The sequence below is a fragment of the Hippocampus zosterae genome, chromosome 15 (genome assembly GCF_025434085.1).
Source record: "Hippocampus zosterae strain Florida chromosome 15, ASM2543408v3, whole genome shotgun sequence".
Classification (NCBI taxonomy): Eukaryota; Metazoa; Chordata; class Actinopteri; order Syngnathiformes; family Syngnathidae; genus Hippocampus; species Hippocampus zosterae.
In genome coordinates this window covers 14,077,039-14,098,132 of record NC_067465.1, presented here as the reverse complement: position 1 = coordinate 14,098,132, position 21,094 = coordinate 14,077,039, and the positions used below count along the sequence as shown (strand labels likewise).

The window sequence follows — 21,094 nt, the reverse complement described above, 5'->3', positions numbered from 1 at the left end:
GCAACCGGTTCAGGGTTTCCCTCGCCGACTGCCCGAAGACGGCTGGGATAGGCTCCAGCATGCCCCGTGCCCCTTGCGGATCGGAAAATGAATGGATGGTTGGAAGTTATGCATTGTGGTAACCCTCCTGTGCCACATATTCTTACACTCATTACCGTGAGCATTCAAATCCTCACTGATGTCAGGACCATCATAGAGTAAACCAAGGACCCCTTGTACAGCAAATCCCAGCTATTCAACTACTATTCCACTAACAGTTGAGGCTAACCGTAGCTCCGAACAACATACAAATATCTCCAGGTTGCGATATATCATTTCGACCTCCTTTGCACCAGTTACTACTTTACTATTTGCAAGGGCTTTGATGCCATTTTGTAGCATGTTAGAGCTTTACTGGCACAAAAAGAGCAGAAAAACTGCGAACAGGTGAGTTTTCAGGAAATAGCTCATGATGGGATTGACAGAAAAAAAACAACAGCATTGTGAATTGTGTGTATCTCTATATTTATTTCTTATTATGGTCCTGAACTCCCATCTGTTCTCAGAACACGTGCGTATCCTGCGGGAACTGCACGACATTACCGTGCAAACGGGGCAGGACGCTGTCTTCGAGGTGGAGTTGTCTCACGCCGGTGTGACCAGTATGGAGTGGTGGCTGGCAGACAACCTCCTCCAAAACAATGATCTGAACCAGATGAGTAGCGAGGGCCGAGTGCATCGCTTGGCCCTGAAGATGGTGACCACTGACGAATCGGGAGATGTTGCCTTTGTTGTGGGTGAAGAAAAGAGCGTTGCTTGTTTGCTGGTGGAAGAGAAACCAAAAGGTAAAGGACAAAAGCAACCAGACTTGACAAATGGAAATCATAAGTGATGCTGAATGATCTGTATCGGGCCAAAGTAAACGTATGTTATTTGCGTGCACTTTCTGATTCCTTCCAGTGCTCATTGTCGAGACGCCGCATAATACAGCCGCATCGGAGGGGGAAACCGTCACCCTGGCCTGCACCATCTCCGACCCCAAGGTGACCGTGACCTGGATGAGAAACAATGTGGTCATCAAAGCAGGTCTCAAGTACGATGTGAAGCAGAATGGAGCCTTCCAGCAGCTTTGCATTCACAATGTGGTGACCGAAGACGCGGGCACGTACACCTGCAAGACCGTAGATGATCAGTGTGACGTCACCCTAACTGTGGAAGGTAACCCCCTAAAAAAGTGCATGTCTACTGTACATCAAACATAGTGGGTGATTTAAATGGAACGTTAGTATGTCTTTTTTTTCATTCTTAAATCAGTTCACAATTGTTTTGAGAGGATGCATTTCTCTAATCTACTCAAGGATTAAGAATATCAAAGCACTTTATACTGTATATCCTTGTCTCGCTGAAATTGGCTTCAGTCAGGCTTTCGTTACCATGACAAGCAGAGACGTCGCGCCCCAATTCTCCCGTTTTAAATTCCCACCAGCTACCCCAGCGTTCTTTAAGAAGGAGCTGGAGAACCAGGATGCCATCGAGGGTGACGACGTTACCCTCCGCTGCGAACTATCCAAGCCAGGGGCCTGCGTGGAGTGGAGGAAAGGAGGTGCAGTTCTTGCGCCTGGTAAGAAATGTGAACTCTGGCAGGAAGGGTGCATTCACGAGCTCCGTATACGGAACCTGGATCCGGAAGACAGTGGTTACTACACCTGTGACGCAGGAGATCAACTGACCACTGCGTCTGTGACAGTGCAAGGTAGCGTACTGAATTACTGTTTGACCAGTCTATCGCTTTATTTATTTTTTATCGTTTAATTTGTTGAATTTTTCTGTCAGAGGGTGTTATTTCACAGGGGTTCCTTGTTTTATGATTTTACCAACGATAGAGGGTTTCTGGTTTCAAGTGACGCACAACGAACTAGTTTACGTGTTGCACTTAAGAACACTCAAAGAAAGGGGAGCGACAGTGTTGCAGTGAAGCATTCTGAGACTTCACAATTTGCATTTCCACCTTGGAGATGGATGTCACCTAAGTGCCACGTCACATTTTTACCGCATGAAAATTAACAACGGTGCAAGGAAAGATTTGTTTTCAAGATGGAAATGCAGACTCTATTTTGAGTGTCAGATAAAGAAGATATTTAGATATTTCGGTATGTTCCACACTCTGTGCTGTGGGAAAAGTGTTATCTAGCTTAAAACCATTTCCGCCCCCCGATACACAGATCGCAACCATGACCTTGTTTGCGCAGCGGCGCCATGTGGAACAAGAAGGTGTGCTCAGTTACTGCAGTACTTATTGTTTTGAGCTCTCTTAGCAGACTGTACAGTACCGGTAAGTTAGTGATAGACGACATGGTGGCTTACTTAAAAAATGGAACCCCTGTACTACTGTTGTGAAAAAAAATTGAGCCTGAGGTTGTTCCTGTATTTGTATTTTCACTCAACAGTGAAAGAGATCTACATTTTGTGCGGTCTTAAGCCCGTGGATGTGTTTGTTGGAGAATGGGCAACATTCTCTTGTCAGCTGTCCGGCCAGGCGCCCGGCAAAGTGCAGTGGTGGTTGGACGGCACTTTGCTCAAGAGCGGCCCCGCGACTGAGATAGGGCTGAGTGTGGGCCACATCCACACACTCACCTTTAAGAACCTGGCCACAGATGACTCGGGCACTGTCATGTTCAAAGCTGGCAGTTTAACCTCAGCAGCCAAGCTCCTTGTCAAAGGTATCGCTGAAATGAACAAGAACATGACCAAAGCCTTTTACGTCCTGCAGAAAGTCAAGCAATGTACTTGTGTAGTGATGAATCCATTTTCAATATAACAACTATCCTGATTCTACATAAAATACAGTGGAAACTCCAGAGTCGAACAACCCCAAAATGGTGCAATTTAGAATGAAAGTAACATTTTCTGGAAAAACATGCCTAAGTGTCACAAGTTCAAAGTGTCATCCTGTATTGATCACTCGCATAAGGATTTGCCATCATGAATAGTGAATGTTTCACATTTACAATTGTTTTGTGGAGCAGCTCTGGGAGGTAAAATCTTTCTAAACACACCCCGCTTAACATGCTAATTCTTTCGACAAGTGAGTTTTGATTTTCTTTTGTGGGCTTTTTTGAGATGTTGTCACAGGAGCGGGCCATGGATGAAAAAGGAGGAAAACTGAGGAAAAGCATGATTCTAAAAACAGAGCTTGAAATGGAATTTACTGTGACCTTAGAAAGCTTCAGGCTATAATTTGAGCAATAGCAATGAGCAATTAATTTAACCCCATCATGCACAAATAATAACCTTATATCGGGATTTTTTTCTCAAGTGTTTCTATTAGTATTTGGGCATGACAAAAAAATGATGGCAGTGGATGGCAACACACAAGGTCGCCAGCTAAGGGCTCATTGTAGTTAGTGGTTAATGCACAACTACAACATAAGATTTATTAATATATGAGAAAATGACATGTGAATAGCTGTTCACTCTAGTTACCGCTGTCCCTGAAAGCATTCATCTCAATTACAGTACATTTTAGTTTAATCAAGCGAACGAAAACATAAATCACATGTCCAAAATGTATATAAGCACAAAATACCTAAAATTATGTTAGGTGACAGCGTATGCAAACATATTTGTGTTGCTTTTCCATTAGACATTTGTCAAAGGTCTCAAAAGCATGAGTAGTTTTACTTTTCTTTGTTTTTGTTGTATTTCACAGCAGTTCTGAATTGGGGTGGGTGGGGTGGGGGGGGGGGGGTATCAAATCCAGGTCCAGGTCCTCCTGTGTGGTGTTTGTCTGTTTTCCCTGTCCTTGAATGGGCTCCTCCCACATTCCAAAAACATGCACGTTGGGTTCAGTGTAGATTCCGTAATTTGCTGGCGTCCACTGAGGGGTGTACCCCACCTCTAGCCCAAAGTCAGGTGACAAAGGCCGTAGCTTACCCGAGACTTTTATAAAGAGGATCGGTTCAGAAGATGGATGAATGGATGGATGGATGGATGGGCAGACTGACAGTCGTATTTAACTACGCTGTACAAAGTTCTTTTAAACTGAAACCAGTCAACCCGAGTCACTGATATAATCAGACATTTGCTTGACTTCCGTGAAAGCAACGGATGTCCAGCTTCCATTCAGCGTCGTTGTGAATCTGAGAGTGAAGAGTGATCCGTCTCTTTGTGTGCCCTGCGACTGACTGGCGACACGACAAGCACGACTGAAAATGGATGGATGGGTGAAATGAATTCACATTGCATGGCAACAACTCAAAGATCAACAAGTGTCACGGAAAGGATGATGTTTGACTTGGAGATTCCACTGTCAATGTGAAAATCATGTCCAACGTGGTTTTCTGCAGAGGGTTGTAATATTCTCCACGAGCTAATCTCGGCTTCACATTGATGTTGAGTGTGCTTGAGCATGCGTGAGCTTGTTTTCTTTTTTTTAAGTATGTCAAGCATCTGGGTGCGGCACAACAGCAAATTTCCAAACTCCTTCCACCTATTAGACCTTTGGTTTTGGATTTTTTTTTTCGTCTGAATAATGCGAAGGCCACATGGCCTGTTTTTATCAAACAGTCGACCCCCTCCCTTCTCTCTTTCTCCCTCTCTCTCTTTCTATGTGTCTCTCTCTCTGTCTCTTTCTCTATCCATCCATCCATCTTTGCGAATCAATTTTTTCATTGGAAAGTTCCTAAATAAAACTCGAATTTCTCAACAATACATGAGAAGGAGCCGAGTCACCACAAAACACTGTCGGTCGCCTGTAACTAATCTTTACTGGCAAGTACACTGTCTATCTGACGGTTCAGTCAGTTGCAGTAATGCACGTGTGTGATTCGGAATGTAACTAATTTAGATTTAAGAATTATTCGCAAATGTTCACTTTTCGAAGAAGTTGGCAGAACATACCCTTGTGAAAGAAGGGGGTCTACTGTATTAAGGACTTTGTCATCCAAAATAATAATAATTTGGGAAGTCACCCCAAACAGTGCAGTGCTGCTCCACCCATCCATTCTGGCCTATTGCTTTCCACTACTGTCTTTGACTTCTTTTACACCATTTGACCAAGTGAATCTGCGCTTAACCTGCAAGCACGCCACTGTCTAACATTTGGTTATCCATCCTTTTGAGTTTAAAATGGCCTCCTTTGTCAACTGCAATTTAAACCATAATCTGGGTATATTTTGGGCTTTTTGACCTCCGATGTTTGTCAAGTCAATTCGTAAACCAGGGGTCACCAACGGGGTGCCGGTCGGAATGGTGTAGAAGTGATCACTTGAAAATCCAGATTCATACAGTGTAAAAATCACATTTAAACAGTAACTTTAAAATCTACATGATTGACATTCGTGGCAGTAATGTATATTAGTTCACACAAGAAAGCAATTGTTTTGTTGGCTCCAAAACAATTTACTGAGTCGTTTTTAGTAATATCTTTTGGTGAGGCAATAATACAAAGAATTAGTTCTATGAAGTCATATTTCCTTGTTGTGTAATGTAGAAAATGTAATCTTCACAAGAAAAAAAAACCCCGAAAGTATTTTGTTGAATTACCCAACATAAATTTCTATTGAAGTTGTTTGCCTTGAAATTTAGATTTCGCGCCAATTATTGTGTTGCATTTTCATATCTATCTGTTTCCTTTTCATTGTGAGAAATTCAGATTCAGAAAACTTTATTTCTCCCCGTGGGGCAATTAGAAAATGATACTATGAACAATAACTTCACATATGTCACTAATTATTCCAATAACAAATAACCGGTAACTGGTGTGAATCAAACTGGTAGCCCATTGCACGTATAAGTAGCCAAAACGTAGCTCTCAGTTGCGAAAAGGTTGGTGATCCCTGCCTTAAACTATATTAACATGACTCACTCCAAACGTTTCTGGAGGTTATAAAGTCCTCATTTGGCATGCGCTGTACAAATATGATCAGTCTTAAAGCACCGCCCTGACCCTGTGACACCTAACCTCAACCTCAGATCCCACAGTTGAAGTGGTGAACGACATGGAGGACCTTAGGGTGGTCGAGAACCAACCGGCCGAGTTCATCTGCCAGTTCTCGAGGCCGGTGAAGGCCGAGTGGAAGCGAGACGGGCAGCCGTTGCAGCCTGATGGCCGCAGGGTGGTAGTGGAGCAGGACTGGACTGTGTCTCGCTTGTACATTAGCCGCGTGTGTGCCGGAGACAGGGGCACATACTCCTGTGAGGCAGAGGGGACCCGTGTGGTTGCTTCGCTTCATGTGGAAGGTGAGCTCTCCTCCACATGGAAAGAGCAATGACCTTCAGGGCCTCACCTAATGGTGAATTTTGTGGCGCGATCAACTAATCTGCTGCTTTATTATTATTATTTTTTTTTTACATCTCAAAGTGTAAAGAATGTATCGTTTCTATGCCTTCTCTTTTTTTTCCTCCCCAATAGCCAAACCCATCAACATAGTCCAAGGCCTGGAGAACGTGGAAACCTTTGACGGAGGAGAAGCTTTGTTTGAGTGTGCCTTGTCTCGCCCGGAGAACAAAGACTGCCTGTGGCTCCTGGATGACAAACCGGTGAAGGAATCTCCCAATGCTGAGATTGTGTCCTTTGAGAGCGGCCGTCGTCACCTGCTCCTCCTCAAAGAGCTGCGCGTTAGTGACAGCTGCACAGTCACCTTCAGGGCGGGCACGACGTCCACGTCTGCCCACCTTGCTGTCAAGGGCTGGCAGCTGGGCGTGGCAAAGCATCTGGAGGACGTGGTGGCCGCCGTCGGTGAGAGGGTGGAATTTGATGTGGAGCTGACAGAGCCCGTGCTGGCGTCGGAAATCGTTTGGTATGCCAATGGAGTGGAGCTCCAGCCCGGCCAACTGTGGGTCACCAGGAACGACGGATGTCGCTATCGCCTCATCCTGAGGCAGGCACCGCTTATGGCTCAACAGGAAATAACCTTTGCAGCACGCGATGCCCTCTCTATGGCCAAGCTCTCCATTATCGGTAAGTATTGCAGTTAATTAGTCGATCGGTATTTCACCGTGGTTGAATTACAACAACAATAGTAGTGTTAGAACGAATTTGAAAAAAAATGGCTGAATTGTAAGATCGAGGTGAATTTGTAGACATTTCTCTAGTCATTCGCAAATTTTCTCAAGAACAATGTGGATTTTTTTTTTTAAATTGGAATTTTGGAAGTCTTGACGATGATGCAGTCAGAATGATTTGAATCATTTGAAAAATGATAAATTAGAGTAGAGGTGCCCAAACTTTTTTGACCGAAGATCTACTTTTCGATCAACCAACCTCACGCGATCAACCCGTCACCACACGCACATACGTACACACCACACATGCCATGATGAGCAATAGCCTGACACTGAGGCATGCGACGCACTTAGGCAGCCTGTTAACGATCGTAGCTCACACGTACCATTTTAAAATGCTTCTCTCCGCCCTCCAGATTCCCATTCTTTGTCTGTCCCCTCGGCGAATTGTACAAAACTAACTCTGAATGACAATAGTGATTATGATAAACGATAGAGCGCAACAACTCTGATCGCAAGCTGCAACTGCAAACTGCTGAGCGCTAACAACTTCCGGTGACGCAGTCACCCGTCACCGTAGGTTAAAGATTACCTTCTTTATTTTATTTTATTTTTTAAAATACTTTTTGTGAAAGTGAGACTGGTCGAATGATTAGGGTGCAGTGTGCATTAACACCAAAAATATATCACTAACATGCACAGAGACACAAATTTCTTTTTTTTTTTCTCCCCTCGACACTCCTCGGATCGACTTGGGACCAGTCATCTACTGGTCGATCGCAATCGACGTAATGGGCACCCCTGAATTAGAGGTTTAGTCATCAAATTTCTTTCTTTGCGCTGGTAATGTTTGTATGGAAATTTTTTCAAAACATTTTAATAATTACAATGCTGAACATTTAAAGGATGAATGATTTCAATCTGCCATAAATGTCATCCTTCGTTTTGGGTATTTGCCAAATGATTCTTTAAAAAGCTGACATTTTCTAAAAATTTACAGAAAATCCTTGACATTTCTCCATTAATTTGAATGGTTTTGTGTCTCATGGAAATGATGGGACTGTTAAAAAAATGAAGCACGTGTGAAAAAGTTATCAGGATGTCCTTAGTGAGCCTACAGCAATACAGGTTATTTTGATTTCACCCAAATAATGGGTCAAATTCAGGGTGTCTTCCGCCAGCTGCCCAAAGACAGCTGGGATAGGCTGCAGCACGCCCCGTGACCCTTGTTAGGATAAGCGCATCAGAAAATGAATGGATGGATGGACAATAATGGGTTTCAGAATCAGACTTAGCCTTTTTTGTCATCCTTTGTGAGTGAGAATCAAAGTCCTGCTGCTTTCTTCGTTGCAGCTGTACCAGACCCACCGGAAGACCCCGAGGTCCTCAGCAAGACCAAAGAATCGGTCACCCTTTCCTGGTTCACTCCCCTACATGACGGAGGAAGTCCCATTCTGGGCTACAAGGTGGAGATGAGGCTGGCAGAAAGCGCTCTGTGGCTTCCGTGCCACTCCACTCCCGTGAGCAACACCGAGTTTGTAGTGGAAAACCTCATCCAGGGCACCGGCTACAGGTTTCGAGTGGCAGCCATCAACAGAGCCGGTACAGGGGAGTCTGTTGAGCTTCCTCAGACTGTGCAGCTAGGTGAGTGGACCATTCAATATTAAAGTCAGCCGCACACCAAGCGACTATACAGAATCTGCAAATGACTCCTCACAATCAGTACTACTGGACATTGTAACGATATTAGCAGTCGGACTAATTATTGTACAATTAGATTTCAAAATGGACCTCACGGGGCCAGCATGGTGTGCACACATTATAACAGTCAGCCATCAGCAACTCTGATGAGTATGTTGTATTGGACTTCTGTCATGTTATTAGATAAATATTGATTCTGAAGTGTTATTATTATTATATATTATTGATATACATGACACAGCTGTGTGCTCTATTGCATTTTTGTGTCGTATTAATAATTCCATCTTTGCAACATAATAGGCGTGGTAATAAGAGTTGGATTAATTTCGGTAAGTCCTAAGTACCAAATGCATGGCCCGCCACTTCTTGAGATTGCGTTGTTTTTACGAGCGGCACCAAAAAAAAAGTCTGATTCCGAACGCTGTGTGCCAATAGAAACAGAGGTCAAAGAAATTGAGTCAGACCAACTAGGACAGCCCAGTCTTCCTCCGGAAGCCGCTGAAGAAGGAGACCTCCATGATCTGTGGGAGGCCTCAGCCAAGAAAAGGCGCATGAGTCGCGAACCTACTCTGGACTCCATCACTGAACACCCAGAGGACGATGGGAAAGGCGGCCCAAAGAAAATGGAGCAGAAGGAAAGCAGCGATTCAGAGAAGAAGGAATCAATATCAAAAGAGAGCGAGCAGACCAAGAAACAGACCGAGTCTGAATTGCACACCAGCTCTGAGGAGTACCATTCTGATGGGTCTTCGCTTGTGTCCTACCTTAAGAAGAACAGTCAGCTTCAGTGTTCAGCCATGGTTGAGACTTCCGACGACCGGACACAAGCCACCGAGCGCTTCTTCAAACACTTTCAGATGACCGACCAGAAAGCGACTACACTTCAGTGGACCGAAACAAAGCAGGCATCAACACAGGAAACTGAGATCCTGGAGATCAGCAAGGAAGATGAACCTGAGCTCAGGGAAGCTGCCATCAAGATCCAAGCTGCCTTCAAGGGCTACAAGGCGCGCAAGGACATGCGGCCGGTTTTCAAGGAGGTTTTCAAAGACCAGACCAAAGAGCCAAATGGCACCATACATCTGGAGTGTGTGGCAGAAGGTAAACCCGATAAGGTGCGTTGGCTGAAGGACGGAGAGCCGCTGTCGGACGGCAAACACCACCACATCGACATCTACAACGACGGCACTTGTTCCTTGGTCATCACTGCCATCACCACCAAAGACACGGGCGTGTACACGTGCGAGGTCAACAACAAGTTTGGCTTCATCTCTCACAGTGCAAAGGTTACCGTGGGAACAGCGAGAGAATCATGCGGCCGGCGTCCGCTGACAGTTGGCTACAGCGCCGACAGTGAGCCAGACAGCTCGTCGGGCAGCGAGATGGACGAGTCGCTGAGGCAGGCGAGCAGACGCCTCCGCCGGTTGCTACGTACGCGCCTCCCGCCGGATGTGGAGGAGGAACCTTTCATCAGCGCAGATGAAGGAGAACTCTGCCCTCCGGATCCTCACTCTTACCGTGAGGACGACAGGTACATTTACATCCGCTTCAACACGTGGTCAGAGGCGGAGGTGGCGTCCAAGAGGTTCCAGGAGATGTTTACCATCCGCGGAGTCCCCGTGGAAACCAGCATCCTGGATGCCGGACATCTCAAAGTGGAGCTGCGGATTAGGAAGCTGGAGTTCACACAGGATGGCGCGGAAACGCCCACTCAAGAAAAACAACCTCCTGCGTTATTGTCTGGAGCTGCCGGTAAGATCAAGAGTATCACTGCTGTTCGTTGTTATTGTTCTGTGTTGTTGAGTGTCTACAAAAATACAGTGCACTGTAAAGACAGTAGCTTTCAGTCAATTTAATGCGAGAGCAGGTTTTGGTCCATTTTTGCACTCACAGGCCACTTTTAATTTGTAAAGCCAACAAAAGGGGGCCTGGTCATTTGGAGATGAAGTTAAAAAAAAGTTAAATCACTGTAATTGTGTGATTCTATATTCATATTATTTTCATTTATAATTACAGTCATACCTCGGTTTTAGACCATAATCCGTTCCAGAAGGCTGTTCGAAAAGCGATTTGTTCGATAACGAAAACCACGCTCTTTAAAAAAAAAAGTCTTTATTGAACACGTCTCCTCAAAATGGAACACTACACGAGGAAGCGTCACTTCCTCGTGTAAGGAAGGCGAGAGGAGTCAAGTGGCGCATTCAAGTGCACTCAGTTTGGTCGAGAACCGATTTTCGGTCGTAATCCGAGATATAAAAAACTTGAAATTTTGGGTCGAAAAGCGAGAACAGAGACTTTTGAAAACCGAGGTTTGACTGTAATTAGATGATAATGAGGATAATGAATGAATGGATGTCATCTTTAAAAAAATATGAGATGAGATAATGACACACTTGTGGGAATAAAAATCCTGTCTTTCAAATGCACATCAAAGGTCATTGTTTTTAAAAGATGATCAACGCCATCTGAGAAGAGACAGGGAGTAAGAGGAAGTAGAGGGACGCCTACATTCACTTATTCATTTCACAGGTTTGCCTTGGTGGGAGGTCTTTGCTTTCAATACTTTTGTTTCCCTCCTCCCCCAGCCGCTCCCGTCTTCTTGACAGAGTTACAAAATCAGGACGTGCCCGAAGGCTATCCGGTCAGCTTCGACTGCGTGGTGATCGGCAAGCCTTCACCCGCCGTGCGCTGGTACAAAGATGGCAAAGTGCTGGAGGAGAATGACCATTACATGATCAATGAGGACCAGGAAGGCTGCCATCAGCTCATCATCACTGCCGTGCTGCCCTCCGACATGGGAGTCTACCGTTGCACGGCGGAAAACAGCAGCGGCATTGCGGCCACCAGGGCCGAACTCAGGGTTGACAGTGAGTTTAATCTCATGATTCACTCACAGAAGGGTTTATTTTACAACTATAGGTAGTCAACGGCTATGGTTGTAAATTTATATTGATGGCCTAGAAGTGATTTTCAGACAAATATTTACTGTAATTATAACTTTACTACAGTGTCGGCAAAGAATGAGATGGCGTCCAAATCAGAAGAAACCCTGCAGCCAATTTCAAGGTCAAAAACTGGTTTTCAACGAAGTTCATTGAGTCATACGTCAAATTCTAGGCCTTGATGAGGGCTTTTTTTCTCAATACGTCCTACTAAAATGATACAATAACAAAGCATTATTAGGTTTTGGTTAAAAAAAAAAAATGTTCACCACTGATGAAAAGAGACAAATTATGCATTATTTTCACAATCAAAATGTTTGTCAAAATAATGTAAGGATCAAGAATTGTCTAGTTTGCCTTGCTAATATTAGCCTCTTTTGTGAGGGCATCCCCATTTCTTATAAGTGAATCATCCCCCCAATTCTTCCCCTTGTTACCGTGACAACTAGGAGCATTTAGTGCTCCGAAACTAAAAAAGTGAATGCGAAGTGAAAAGCACACATAAAACACTACACGACAACATGGATTATATTTTCCCTCGTGGTGGCAGCACTTCATCGCCAAAATGCTGAATTCCTATCTGTACACTCCGAAACACAGCACGGTGGCTTGTGGTGTTCCAGATAGTGTCCGGTTGTTATGAAAAAGTGTCTCTCGATGTTTGGCTAGCCTTGCTGTCAAGTCCTGGGTGGACTACCTCATTCATAGACAAACGTTCACAAATAGGCTGACAAAAGATTGACTTAGTTCTTTAATTTCAGACACAATGAATGGGGAGGCATACAATAATCAAAAAGGACAATTTTCTATAGAATGTCCCTTTTTAAGTTCCATAGGTCGTGAAAGACTTTGGGCTAAGAAGTCTATCTTGGAAAAATCACCATGCTTCAATCACTAATCAATACTCAGATGTATTAACTCATCACCTTCTCCGTTAGTGTCCTGCAGCTCCGATTATGACACTGCTGCTGATGCCACTGAAACCTCGTCTTACATCAGTGCCAAAGGCTACTTGTCCAGGTGGATTTCTTGTACAAACCTAAAGTTTTCAGATAGTTTACATCCGATACATTGATCAGTAACTGTTGTTGTCATTCTTCAAGCAGGGAGACTGAGACCTTTGAGTCCGTGACAGAAGATGATCAGTTGCCTCAAGTTGTGGAGGAACTTCATGACGTTCACGCTAGCCCAGGTTCACCAATGGCAAAGATGCAACTCAGGGTCAAAGGTACACGGAAAAAGTTGGTCATGAAATTGGCTGTGTTTGTAAAGGTCATCTGGTGGTTTGTTTCCAGGTTTCCCCAAACCGAGAGTGTATTGGTTCAAAGACGGTCATCCCCTGCACGGTTCCCAAAAGATTTTGGTGTTAGCGCAGCAAGACCTTCACAGTCTCGAGATCCTGGAGGTGAAGAAAGAGGACATGGCGGAATACTCGGCCTACATCAGTAACGCGGCTGGTTCTGCTTACTCTTCTGCCCGGCTCATTGTTCAAAGTATATACGCCAGATTCCAAAAAATATGATGCGGGATGGCATACGGATTTTAAGAACCTCTGTTTTATTTCAGATCCAGGGGAGATTATACCTCAAGATGCGAAAGGTAATTAGATCTTCTTTCATAAGCACTTAACATTGAAAATGGAACTTACACTATCAAGGCATCTAAATACCAATACAGTAATCCCTCGTTGATTGCGGTTATTGGGGACCAACACGACCCGCGATTAACGAAAATCCGCAAAGTAGCGACCCCTCCCCCCGTATAGGTACATGTACATGTGTATGAGTATAAAAAATATTTATAAGGCCAATTTTAATGGTATACATGCATGTAGAAGTAAATTTTGTAGTAATTAACATTACTTAATGATATATACTAATAGATTTAAACATGTATAAGTTAGGTTAGGTTAGTGTATGAATAACAAAATACAGTAAACATATACATGTAGTACTGTATATGTTGCTCTATGTGACTCGCTGTTGTTTTGCTGACCTTCGCTGCTTCTCGCGGACCGTTTGCGGATTTTTCGCGGACTTAAATTCATTCATTCATTCATCTTCCGAGCCGCTTGATCCTCACTAGGGTCGCGGGGGGTGCTGGAGCCTATCCCAGCTGTCTTCGGGCAGTAGGTGGGGGACACCCTGAATCGGTTGCCAGCCAATCGCAGGGCACACAGAGACGAACAACCATACACGCTCACACTCACACCTAGGGACAATTTAGAGTGTTCAACCTGCCACGCATATTTTTGGAATGTGGGAGGGAACCGGAGCACCCGGAGAAAACCCACGCAGGCCCGGGGAGAACATGCAAACTCCACACAGGGAGGCCGGAGCTGGAATCGAACCCGGTACCTCTGCACTCTGAAGCCGACGTGCTAACCACTGTACTACCAGGCCGCCCTTCGGACTTAAATGTATTTATTTATTTTTTATGAATACAGTATGTTTGAAAAAATTCACGATAAACGAACCGCGAAATCGCGAGCGATCACTATACCACGTTCCTTCATGTTATTTGTGGGTTTTTTTTTAACCATATATCATGTGCTTGAATGTGACTGAGTGCTACTTTTTTCCAATGACCTGTTTTTCATAGACTCTGGGGAGTCTCTGGTGCCACCGCGTTTCCTCGAAAAATTCTGCAACAGGAAAGTAAAACAAGGAACCAGCATCACATTATCCGTCAAAGTCGAAGGTTTGCACGCCACATGCTTGAAAAGGATTCTTTTTTTTCCCCACGTTCTTGCACTTCAACACACTCTGTACCTACGCCTTTAGGATCTCCCACTCCAATGGTCTCGTGGCTAAAGGAGGAGTCGGTGGAGGAGGTGCTGTGGATCAAGCCTGATACCAAAGGATACAAAGTAGCAAGCTCCGGTCGCCAACACAGTCTCATCTTGATGGATGTTGGAACAGAGTACACCGGCGCCTACACCTGCATTGCCACCAATAAGGCGGGACAGTCCATTTGTACTGCCCACCTTGAAGTGGATGACAGTAAGGGAAAAAAACCCATCTCCTTTCTTTAACATTGACCCACTGAGCATTTACATACATGAACAAATTGTTTTACCCCTCCTGTCATACACAGTTGTTAGCGGAACCACCAAAGATGAACACCCCTAAATTGATACCTTAATTTAGGGTTCAACCAACATTGTTCTGCAAGAATGCCTGTGATGCCAACCAAAATTGGGGGCGATAGGAAGTAATCTTTCAAACTCTGGTCAAAGAAATTTCTTTGCGCTGATATGTTCTTTATGCCCCGACGAGTCAAAACAAATTATTCTGATTAATATGGTGTTGATGAAATAAGAACTAAGCAGATTCCGTCCACCCATTTTCCATCCATTTCAGGGGCCTGCCGTTTTGACACTATATTGCCTGCTGCTGTCAGCTGAAATTGACGTCAAAGTGCCTTCGGGCTCGCATTGCGAACGTCACGGCTCACCTGTTTACTGCGTTTGGTCATGTTACGTTCACAATGGGAACATACTAATTCACTTTGCATTATTTAGGGTGAGAAAAAAATGTCTTGAAATTGGAATAACTTGGACCAACCAAAATGATTGTTTGACTTTGGAAGTTCCAGTGTATTACCACTGGGTGATCAGTTCACCCTCACTTTTGTGTTTATTATGATCATAATTTGTTCTCATCGTTTTACTCAGCTCCACCACAAAAGAAAGAGACCAAGGCTTCAGAGTATGTTTTTTGAATTATTTTATTATTTTTAAATTCGTTAGCTAGACGATAACAAATGCAAATGTGATGTATCATTTTTATACATCAGTGTTCTCGGGATTACTGTCAATCCACCAGAGGAAGCTGCAAAGACGGGAAAGGGCAAGTATAACTTTGAACCACCATTTGATAATTTAATAATATTTGTGCAGTGTAAATCCAGGCTCATAGTGTTTTGCAATTTGTTTCAAGAGAGTAAAATGTCCTACTTTGGAGAAGTTGGCTCTGAAGAATTCCTCATGAAACTCACCTCCCAGATCACTGAAATGGTATCGGCCAAGATTACGCAAGGTGCGTTTGTACTGTGTTTCGTGGACCATCCTGAATCGTTGCTGCAGTGTATTGAAGAAATACCGAGCCAAATAATATCACATTTTATGGATTTTGATTTCACTGCCATTGTCATCATCTCCACGCTGTGCAGCTATTCTCCACTTTCTTGCCTGCGTCTTCTTCAGCTTCTTGGCCGTATGGTTTGATTGTCGGCCCTCACGTGCATAACAGTACAAGAGTTGTCTCGTGCTTTTCCGCACGTATGGCTTGTGTGATGTGTTTTACAACGTCCAAGCCCATCTTGCTTCGTCCGAGCAACACTTCTTCACCAGTTAACTACGCCATCACTTGACTAACAGCACCCACCCAATGTTCATCCAATCATGAATTTGTTATTCAGACAGCACACAGAATCAGGAAGTGCTCCAGTGGATGAAATCCTGGCCCAAAACGACCAGTATGTATTACGAATGCATCCATTGTCACATAGCGTAAATCAAGACTTTTGTATATGATGACGACGCACAGATAAATTATTTCTTTCTTTTGAATGAAATCGAAGATGCAACAACAGCATTTGCTGCAACCACAATAGTTTTCTCTGTTGTATTACGAATGGGTATTGACTACTAATCTGTTTGTTCGTCTGTCTATCTATCAATCTTCTATAATGATCTATACATGGTGCCGTATCTGTTTAATACACGTTTATTTTAGTGTATCAAAATGACACATTTTTACGACTATCTTCTTTGTTAATTGATAACACGGGTCAACAGCGAATTTCAAGTAGAGGTGGGTGTTTGTGTCCCTAAATGCTTTTTTGAGGCTGATTTCAAAAAGGTCTTTACTTTTTTTTAGTATAACGTTTTTTTTTATATTATTCTTATTATTATTAATATTATTCTTATTATTATTATAATGATGAAAACCAAATGTCCATCCATCCATTTTCTAATCCACTTATCCTCACGAGGGTCGTGGGGCGTGCTGGAGCCTATCCCAGCCGTCTTCGGGCAGCAGGCAGAGGACCGCCAGAACAGGTCGCCAGCCAATCGCAGGGCACACATAGACGAACAACCATCCGCGCTGACAAATCACACCTAGGGACAATTTACAGTGTTCAATCAGCCTGCCATGCATGTTTTTGGAATGCGGGAGGAAACGGGAGTATCCGGAGAAAACTCACTCAGATGGAGAACATGCAAACTTCGCACATGAAGGCTGCAGCTGGAATCCAACCCTGTACATCTGCACTGTGTTGCCAACGTGTTAATCAGTTGAACACCGTGCCGCCCGAAAACCCAATGTGTCAGAGGAACAAAGCAAGGAATTGATTTGGAATCGGAGCAAATAAATTGTCTAGAAAAGTTGACTTTCATTCAAACTGTTTATTACCGTCTTTGCTCTTCTTTACGGAATGATTAGTAAAATTTGTAATAAATGGGATTTTTACAACATGTAACGCTTATGTTTGTAAATAGTAACATTAATTACATTTCATTCCAATTTTATTTTGGCTTTTATTTTTAAATATGTATTTTTAAGTTTTAATTTATTGATTGAAGAGTGTCTGAAAGGGTCATTTTTAGACCCAAAGACATATTTATGTCTTTGGGTCTAATTGACTGTACTGTTTAATTGACTGTACTTGAAAAGTGTCCGAAAGGGCCGTTTTTAGACCCTTTTCAAGTACAGTCAAAATAAAATGAGGAGCTGGGATTAAATGTGTGGCGTCTGAAAAGACATCGAAATACGACTTTGGGAGTGAATGGGTTGATACAATACAATACATGCTGATTTATATAGCGCTTTCACAACAGCGAAGGCCTTCAACGACTGTAATTTACGTCTTCATAGATACATATACATATTATAGTAGCCATTCATCTGTTCATGTTTGTTTTTTACAAGTGAATTGGCATGGAATAAAATGCCAGTAGGGTCATGTGGTGCTTGACCCGCTGTCCCGAGAGACTAAACTGTGCTACTAATATACTTCCACTAATATCCAACAACACAATTGACTCGCGCTTGCTTCCCTCCCTGCTGTATCAGGCTCATTGCGTGTACCAGGTGCAGACAGTGACGACGACACCAAGACCCCTTCGGCTTCTCCTCACCACGGTCGCTCCCGTCCCCCCTCCCTCGTGGCTGATTCCTCGTCTGAGTCCGATGAAGGAGATGCCAGGGGAGAGGTGAGACTCTGCCATATGAGAAATGCCTTTCGTGTCATGAAAAGTAATGGGGGAACCCTGTGCACGCAGATGTTCGACATCTACGTGGCGACGGCCAACTACGACCCCATCGTGGCCACCAAAGAATCCGTCTCCCTGAAGGAGGGACAGTATGTGGAGGTGTTGGATTCGGCCCACCCGCTCAAATGGCTCGTGCGGACCAAACCCACCAAGACGACGGCATCCCGCCAAGGCTGGGTGTCACCTGCCTATCTTGACAAAAAGTTCAAAGTATGCCTGCGTTGCATCATAGCACAGACCTGTTTGGTTGCCATGTGCAAAGGGGCGTGGCATGAAGAGGCATAAGGTTAAAATTTCAGTTCTTCCACTGATGATAAACGTGTACCTCCAGCTGTCTGCTGATTCGGGTGACCTTCCTGAGACAAGTGTAGAGGAGGTGTCTGAGGGAGAATACAAGAAGAAGTTATTGTAAGTAAAACAAACCTTTAAGTCATTACAAATACTATCCGCCTCTTAAGCAGCATCGTTGGTCTTCTTCTGCAGCCAGTTGATTCATGACATCATAAACGGTGAATCAGAGTTCGTTAAAGAGATAGACTTCTTCACGGGTCATCACCAGAGGCTCGCCGACTCTCCTGATGCACCGAGTGACATCAGCGGCCAGAGGGAGGCCATCTTTAGGAACATCGATGACTTGAAGGACTTCCATTCCAGGTATGCTCGCCGCCTCGCTTTGGCCAGCTCATCTTTGGGAGTAGCTTGGTGGCAGTGACCACGCTGTATGTGTATTGCAGGGTGTTCCTGCCAAAGCTGAGCGATTGTGAGACGGATGATGATGTCGCCATGTGCTTCCTGAAAAATAAGGAAGGCTTTGAGCAGTACCTCCAGTATCTTGTAGGTCAGAGCCAGGCTGAAAGTGCCATCAGTGACAAAACAGTCCACCGCTTCTTCAAGGTATCACTGCTCGTTTTCACGTTGTTTTTCAAACCTCTTGTTATGCTGCCGATCAAATGTTATTATTATGCTCTATCCACTTTCCACCTCAAGCGAGCTGTAAGAGGTGCACTTACAGATAAAGACAAAATTGTTCATTTCACATATTGACAAGTTCAGTTCATGTTGAGATATAAACAACACAAATTATGATTTTAGAAAAATATATATTTTCTGTCACTGTTGGAAATTTAAACATACCCCAGCTCAAGTTGACTTAGGTTCCTTATTGCTGAGGCACTTCGGAGTATAAAGCGCACTTTCAACGAATAGCCTATTTTAAAACTGTTTTCATAACTACTGTGCACTGCATTATAAGGCGCACAGAATAGAAGCTACAATCTACAATAATGGGTGCGGTTGCGCTATGCATCCACTAGATGGAGTAACGCTAAAGGAATACAATTGTCGTGGAGGGGAGCTGTCCATTTCCTTATGGCCCTCATTTGACACAGGTTCTTTTATTTCTCTGTAAGGTGGAAGATAAGACCCAACACCATGTCGTCTTTTCTGCAGTTTATCACAACACAATACAAATTGATTCGGGCTTCTGAGAGTTTCAGATGTCATCAGGAAGCAAAGGAAAAATACAGTCTATTTTATAGTTCCTAGTTTATATAGGGATAATATGTTAATGAGGGACGAGCAGTCCTTCCCCTTATGTAAAAATTAGAAACAAAGAAAGGTCAATGCAGTTCAATCTCGGCATGATGACAAAGTTCAGACTTTTCCTGCTGTGCATAAATCTCGAGATAAAAGTTCCTCCTCAGGGAAACGTGACAGCCATCAGGAACTTTGCCGAGATGGGTATGCGAAAGAAGACACTTTGGGGCTGTTAATCACTCAAGGGGGAAGAAGATATAAACTTAACACTACATTCTTCGTTATAAGAGTTTAAACAGATGTTCAGGAAAGAGACAAGTATCAATAGTACTCATATTTAGGCTAAAAGTCCTCAACAGCAATACAATACTTTAGTGCCTTCACTACCGCTGCATATATAATAATGAGAACTGGTCACAAACATGGACATGAAAAATATAAATACAAATGGCAAATGGCAAGCTATGAAGACAATTGATTCAACAAAAAGGCACACAAACATTCTGGACTCACATCCACAAGGGGTTAAATATCCTTAGCTTGTCTCATTCCCTCGTTTAGTCTGAGGTTAACGATGCTTTTGGTATTATCTTCATTTCATTATGGCTGCGCAGAACTCATAAAGTTGTCTGTTTGAGTGTGTTTTGGCGAATGGACATGTCAATTGGTGTCGGATTTAGAACCCTTTTAGAATTGTTTCCTGCTAATAATCACCACTAGATGGCATCAGAAAAACTAATAGGGGAACAACTCAGTGAGGAATACAAAGAGAGTCTCTTTATATTAGGCGCATCGGATTATAGGCTGCACTGTCGCCTTTTGAAAAAATGCTTTCAGGTGCGCATTATTGTGCGGAAAATACAGTATTGTTCTTTTTCTTTCGTTTATGGGTTAAACGGGACAGTGACCCAGGATCATGACTGCTGTTCCTACAGAAACAGGCATAATCGGGGAGTGACTCCAATGGTGCTGGTTTTCTACAACCCTTCCCATTATGTTGTAACAGGAGTACACTGAAAAGGAGCAAGCCAATGCAGACCCAGCTGACCCGCCTGTACGCAGCATCAACGCCTACCTGCTACAACCTCTGGACAGGATTCAGAAGTACAAGGTCTTCCTCAAGGTGACGTCCAATAGTTGTGTGTTTCTTTTCAGATCCTGAATTTTCTCGGTTGTAACGCACCCCCTTAACATCACTAGGAGCTCATTCGAAACAAGGCCAGAAATGGCCAGAACTGCTGCCTGCTGGAAGAAGCGTACGCCATGGTGTCGGCACTGCCGCAACGCTCTGAGAATACCCACCATGTCTCCTTGATTGAGAACTACCCCGCCACCCTTGAAGCGTTAGGAGAGCCTCTTAGACAGGTGAGTGTTAAGTTTGACTTCATTTTCTTTAAGTCGTATCACTTTAAAATTGTTTTTGTTTTCGGCATACAGTACACAGTAGTGCCCACAAATGTGCTGTTCGGGAATTCCCAAATTCCCCCATAAATGTTTTTTGCCTTTTTTTTTTTACTGTGAGCCCTATCCCAAGATATTCTCTGTGTCACTTCGATTCATCATGATCTTTGTCAACTTGCATTTGTTTTTATCCGTGATCGTCTCCTTGTTTTCCTTTAAGGCAAAGCTGTTTTTTGACAAAAACACTCTT

The 21,094-nt window shown here is 43.7% G+C and overlaps 1 protein-coding gene across 11 annotated transcripts in view; it reads left to right on the top strand.

The window, feature by feature from the left end:
• obscnb (obscurin, cytoskeletal calmodulin and titin-interacting RhoGEF b) overlaps nucleotides 1-21,094 on the top strand; it is a 64,502-nt gene that overhangs the window by 38,219 nt on the left and 5,189 nt on the right. For 7 of the 11 annotated variants that reach the window (XM_052088343.1, XM_052088345.1, XM_052088341.1 and 4 more), the window contains 25 exons: nucleotides 546-824; nucleotides 940-1,197; nucleotides 1,466-1,732; nucleotides 2,427-2,699; nucleotides 5,953-6,219; nucleotides 6,392-6,940; nucleotides 8,338-8,628; nucleotides 9,121-10,437; nucleotides 11,271-11,552; nucleotides 12,566-12,647; nucleotides 12,731-12,855; nucleotides 12,923-13,120; nucleotides 13,194-13,226; nucleotides 14,229-14,327; nucleotides 14,411-14,629; nucleotides 15,304-15,337; nucleotides 15,426-15,667; nucleotides 16,050-16,106; nucleotides 17,708-17,847; nucleotides 17,917-18,117; nucleotides 18,239-18,315; nucleotides 18,391-18,561; nucleotides 18,642-18,801; nucleotides 20,450-20,566; nucleotides 20,644-20,808. In XM_052088343.1, coding sequence (XP_051944303.1) covers nucleotides 546-824; nucleotides 940-1,197; nucleotides 1,466-1,732; nucleotides 2,427-2,699; nucleotides 5,953-6,219; nucleotides 6,392-6,940; nucleotides 8,338-8,628; nucleotides 9,121-10,437; nucleotides 11,271-11,552; nucleotides 12,566-12,647; nucleotides 12,731-12,855; nucleotides 12,923-13,120; nucleotides 13,194-13,226; nucleotides 14,229-14,327; nucleotides 14,411-14,629; nucleotides 15,304-15,337; nucleotides 15,426-15,667; nucleotides 16,050-16,106; nucleotides 17,708-17,847; nucleotides 17,917-18,117; nucleotides 18,239-18,315; nucleotides 18,391-18,561; nucleotides 18,642-18,801; nucleotides 20,450-20,566; nucleotides 20,644-20,808 — 5,903 coding nt within the window. The remainder of the gene's footprint in view (nucleotides 1-545; nucleotides 825-939; nucleotides 1,198-1,465; nucleotides 1,733-2,426; nucleotides 2,700-5,952; nucleotides 6,220-6,391; nucleotides 6,941-8,337; nucleotides 8,629-9,120; nucleotides 10,438-11,270; nucleotides 11,553-12,565; nucleotides 12,648-12,730; nucleotides 12,856-12,922; nucleotides 13,121-13,193; nucleotides 13,227-14,228; nucleotides 14,328-14,410; nucleotides 14,630-15,303; nucleotides 15,338-15,425; nucleotides 15,668-16,049; nucleotides 16,107-17,707; nucleotides 17,848-17,916; nucleotides 18,118-18,238; nucleotides 18,316-18,390; nucleotides 18,562-18,641; nucleotides 18,802-20,449; nucleotides 20,567-20,643; nucleotides 20,809-21,094) is intronic. The other 4 variants (XM_052088338.1, XM_052088340.1, XM_052088339.1 and 1 more) reach the window with 4 other exon arrangements.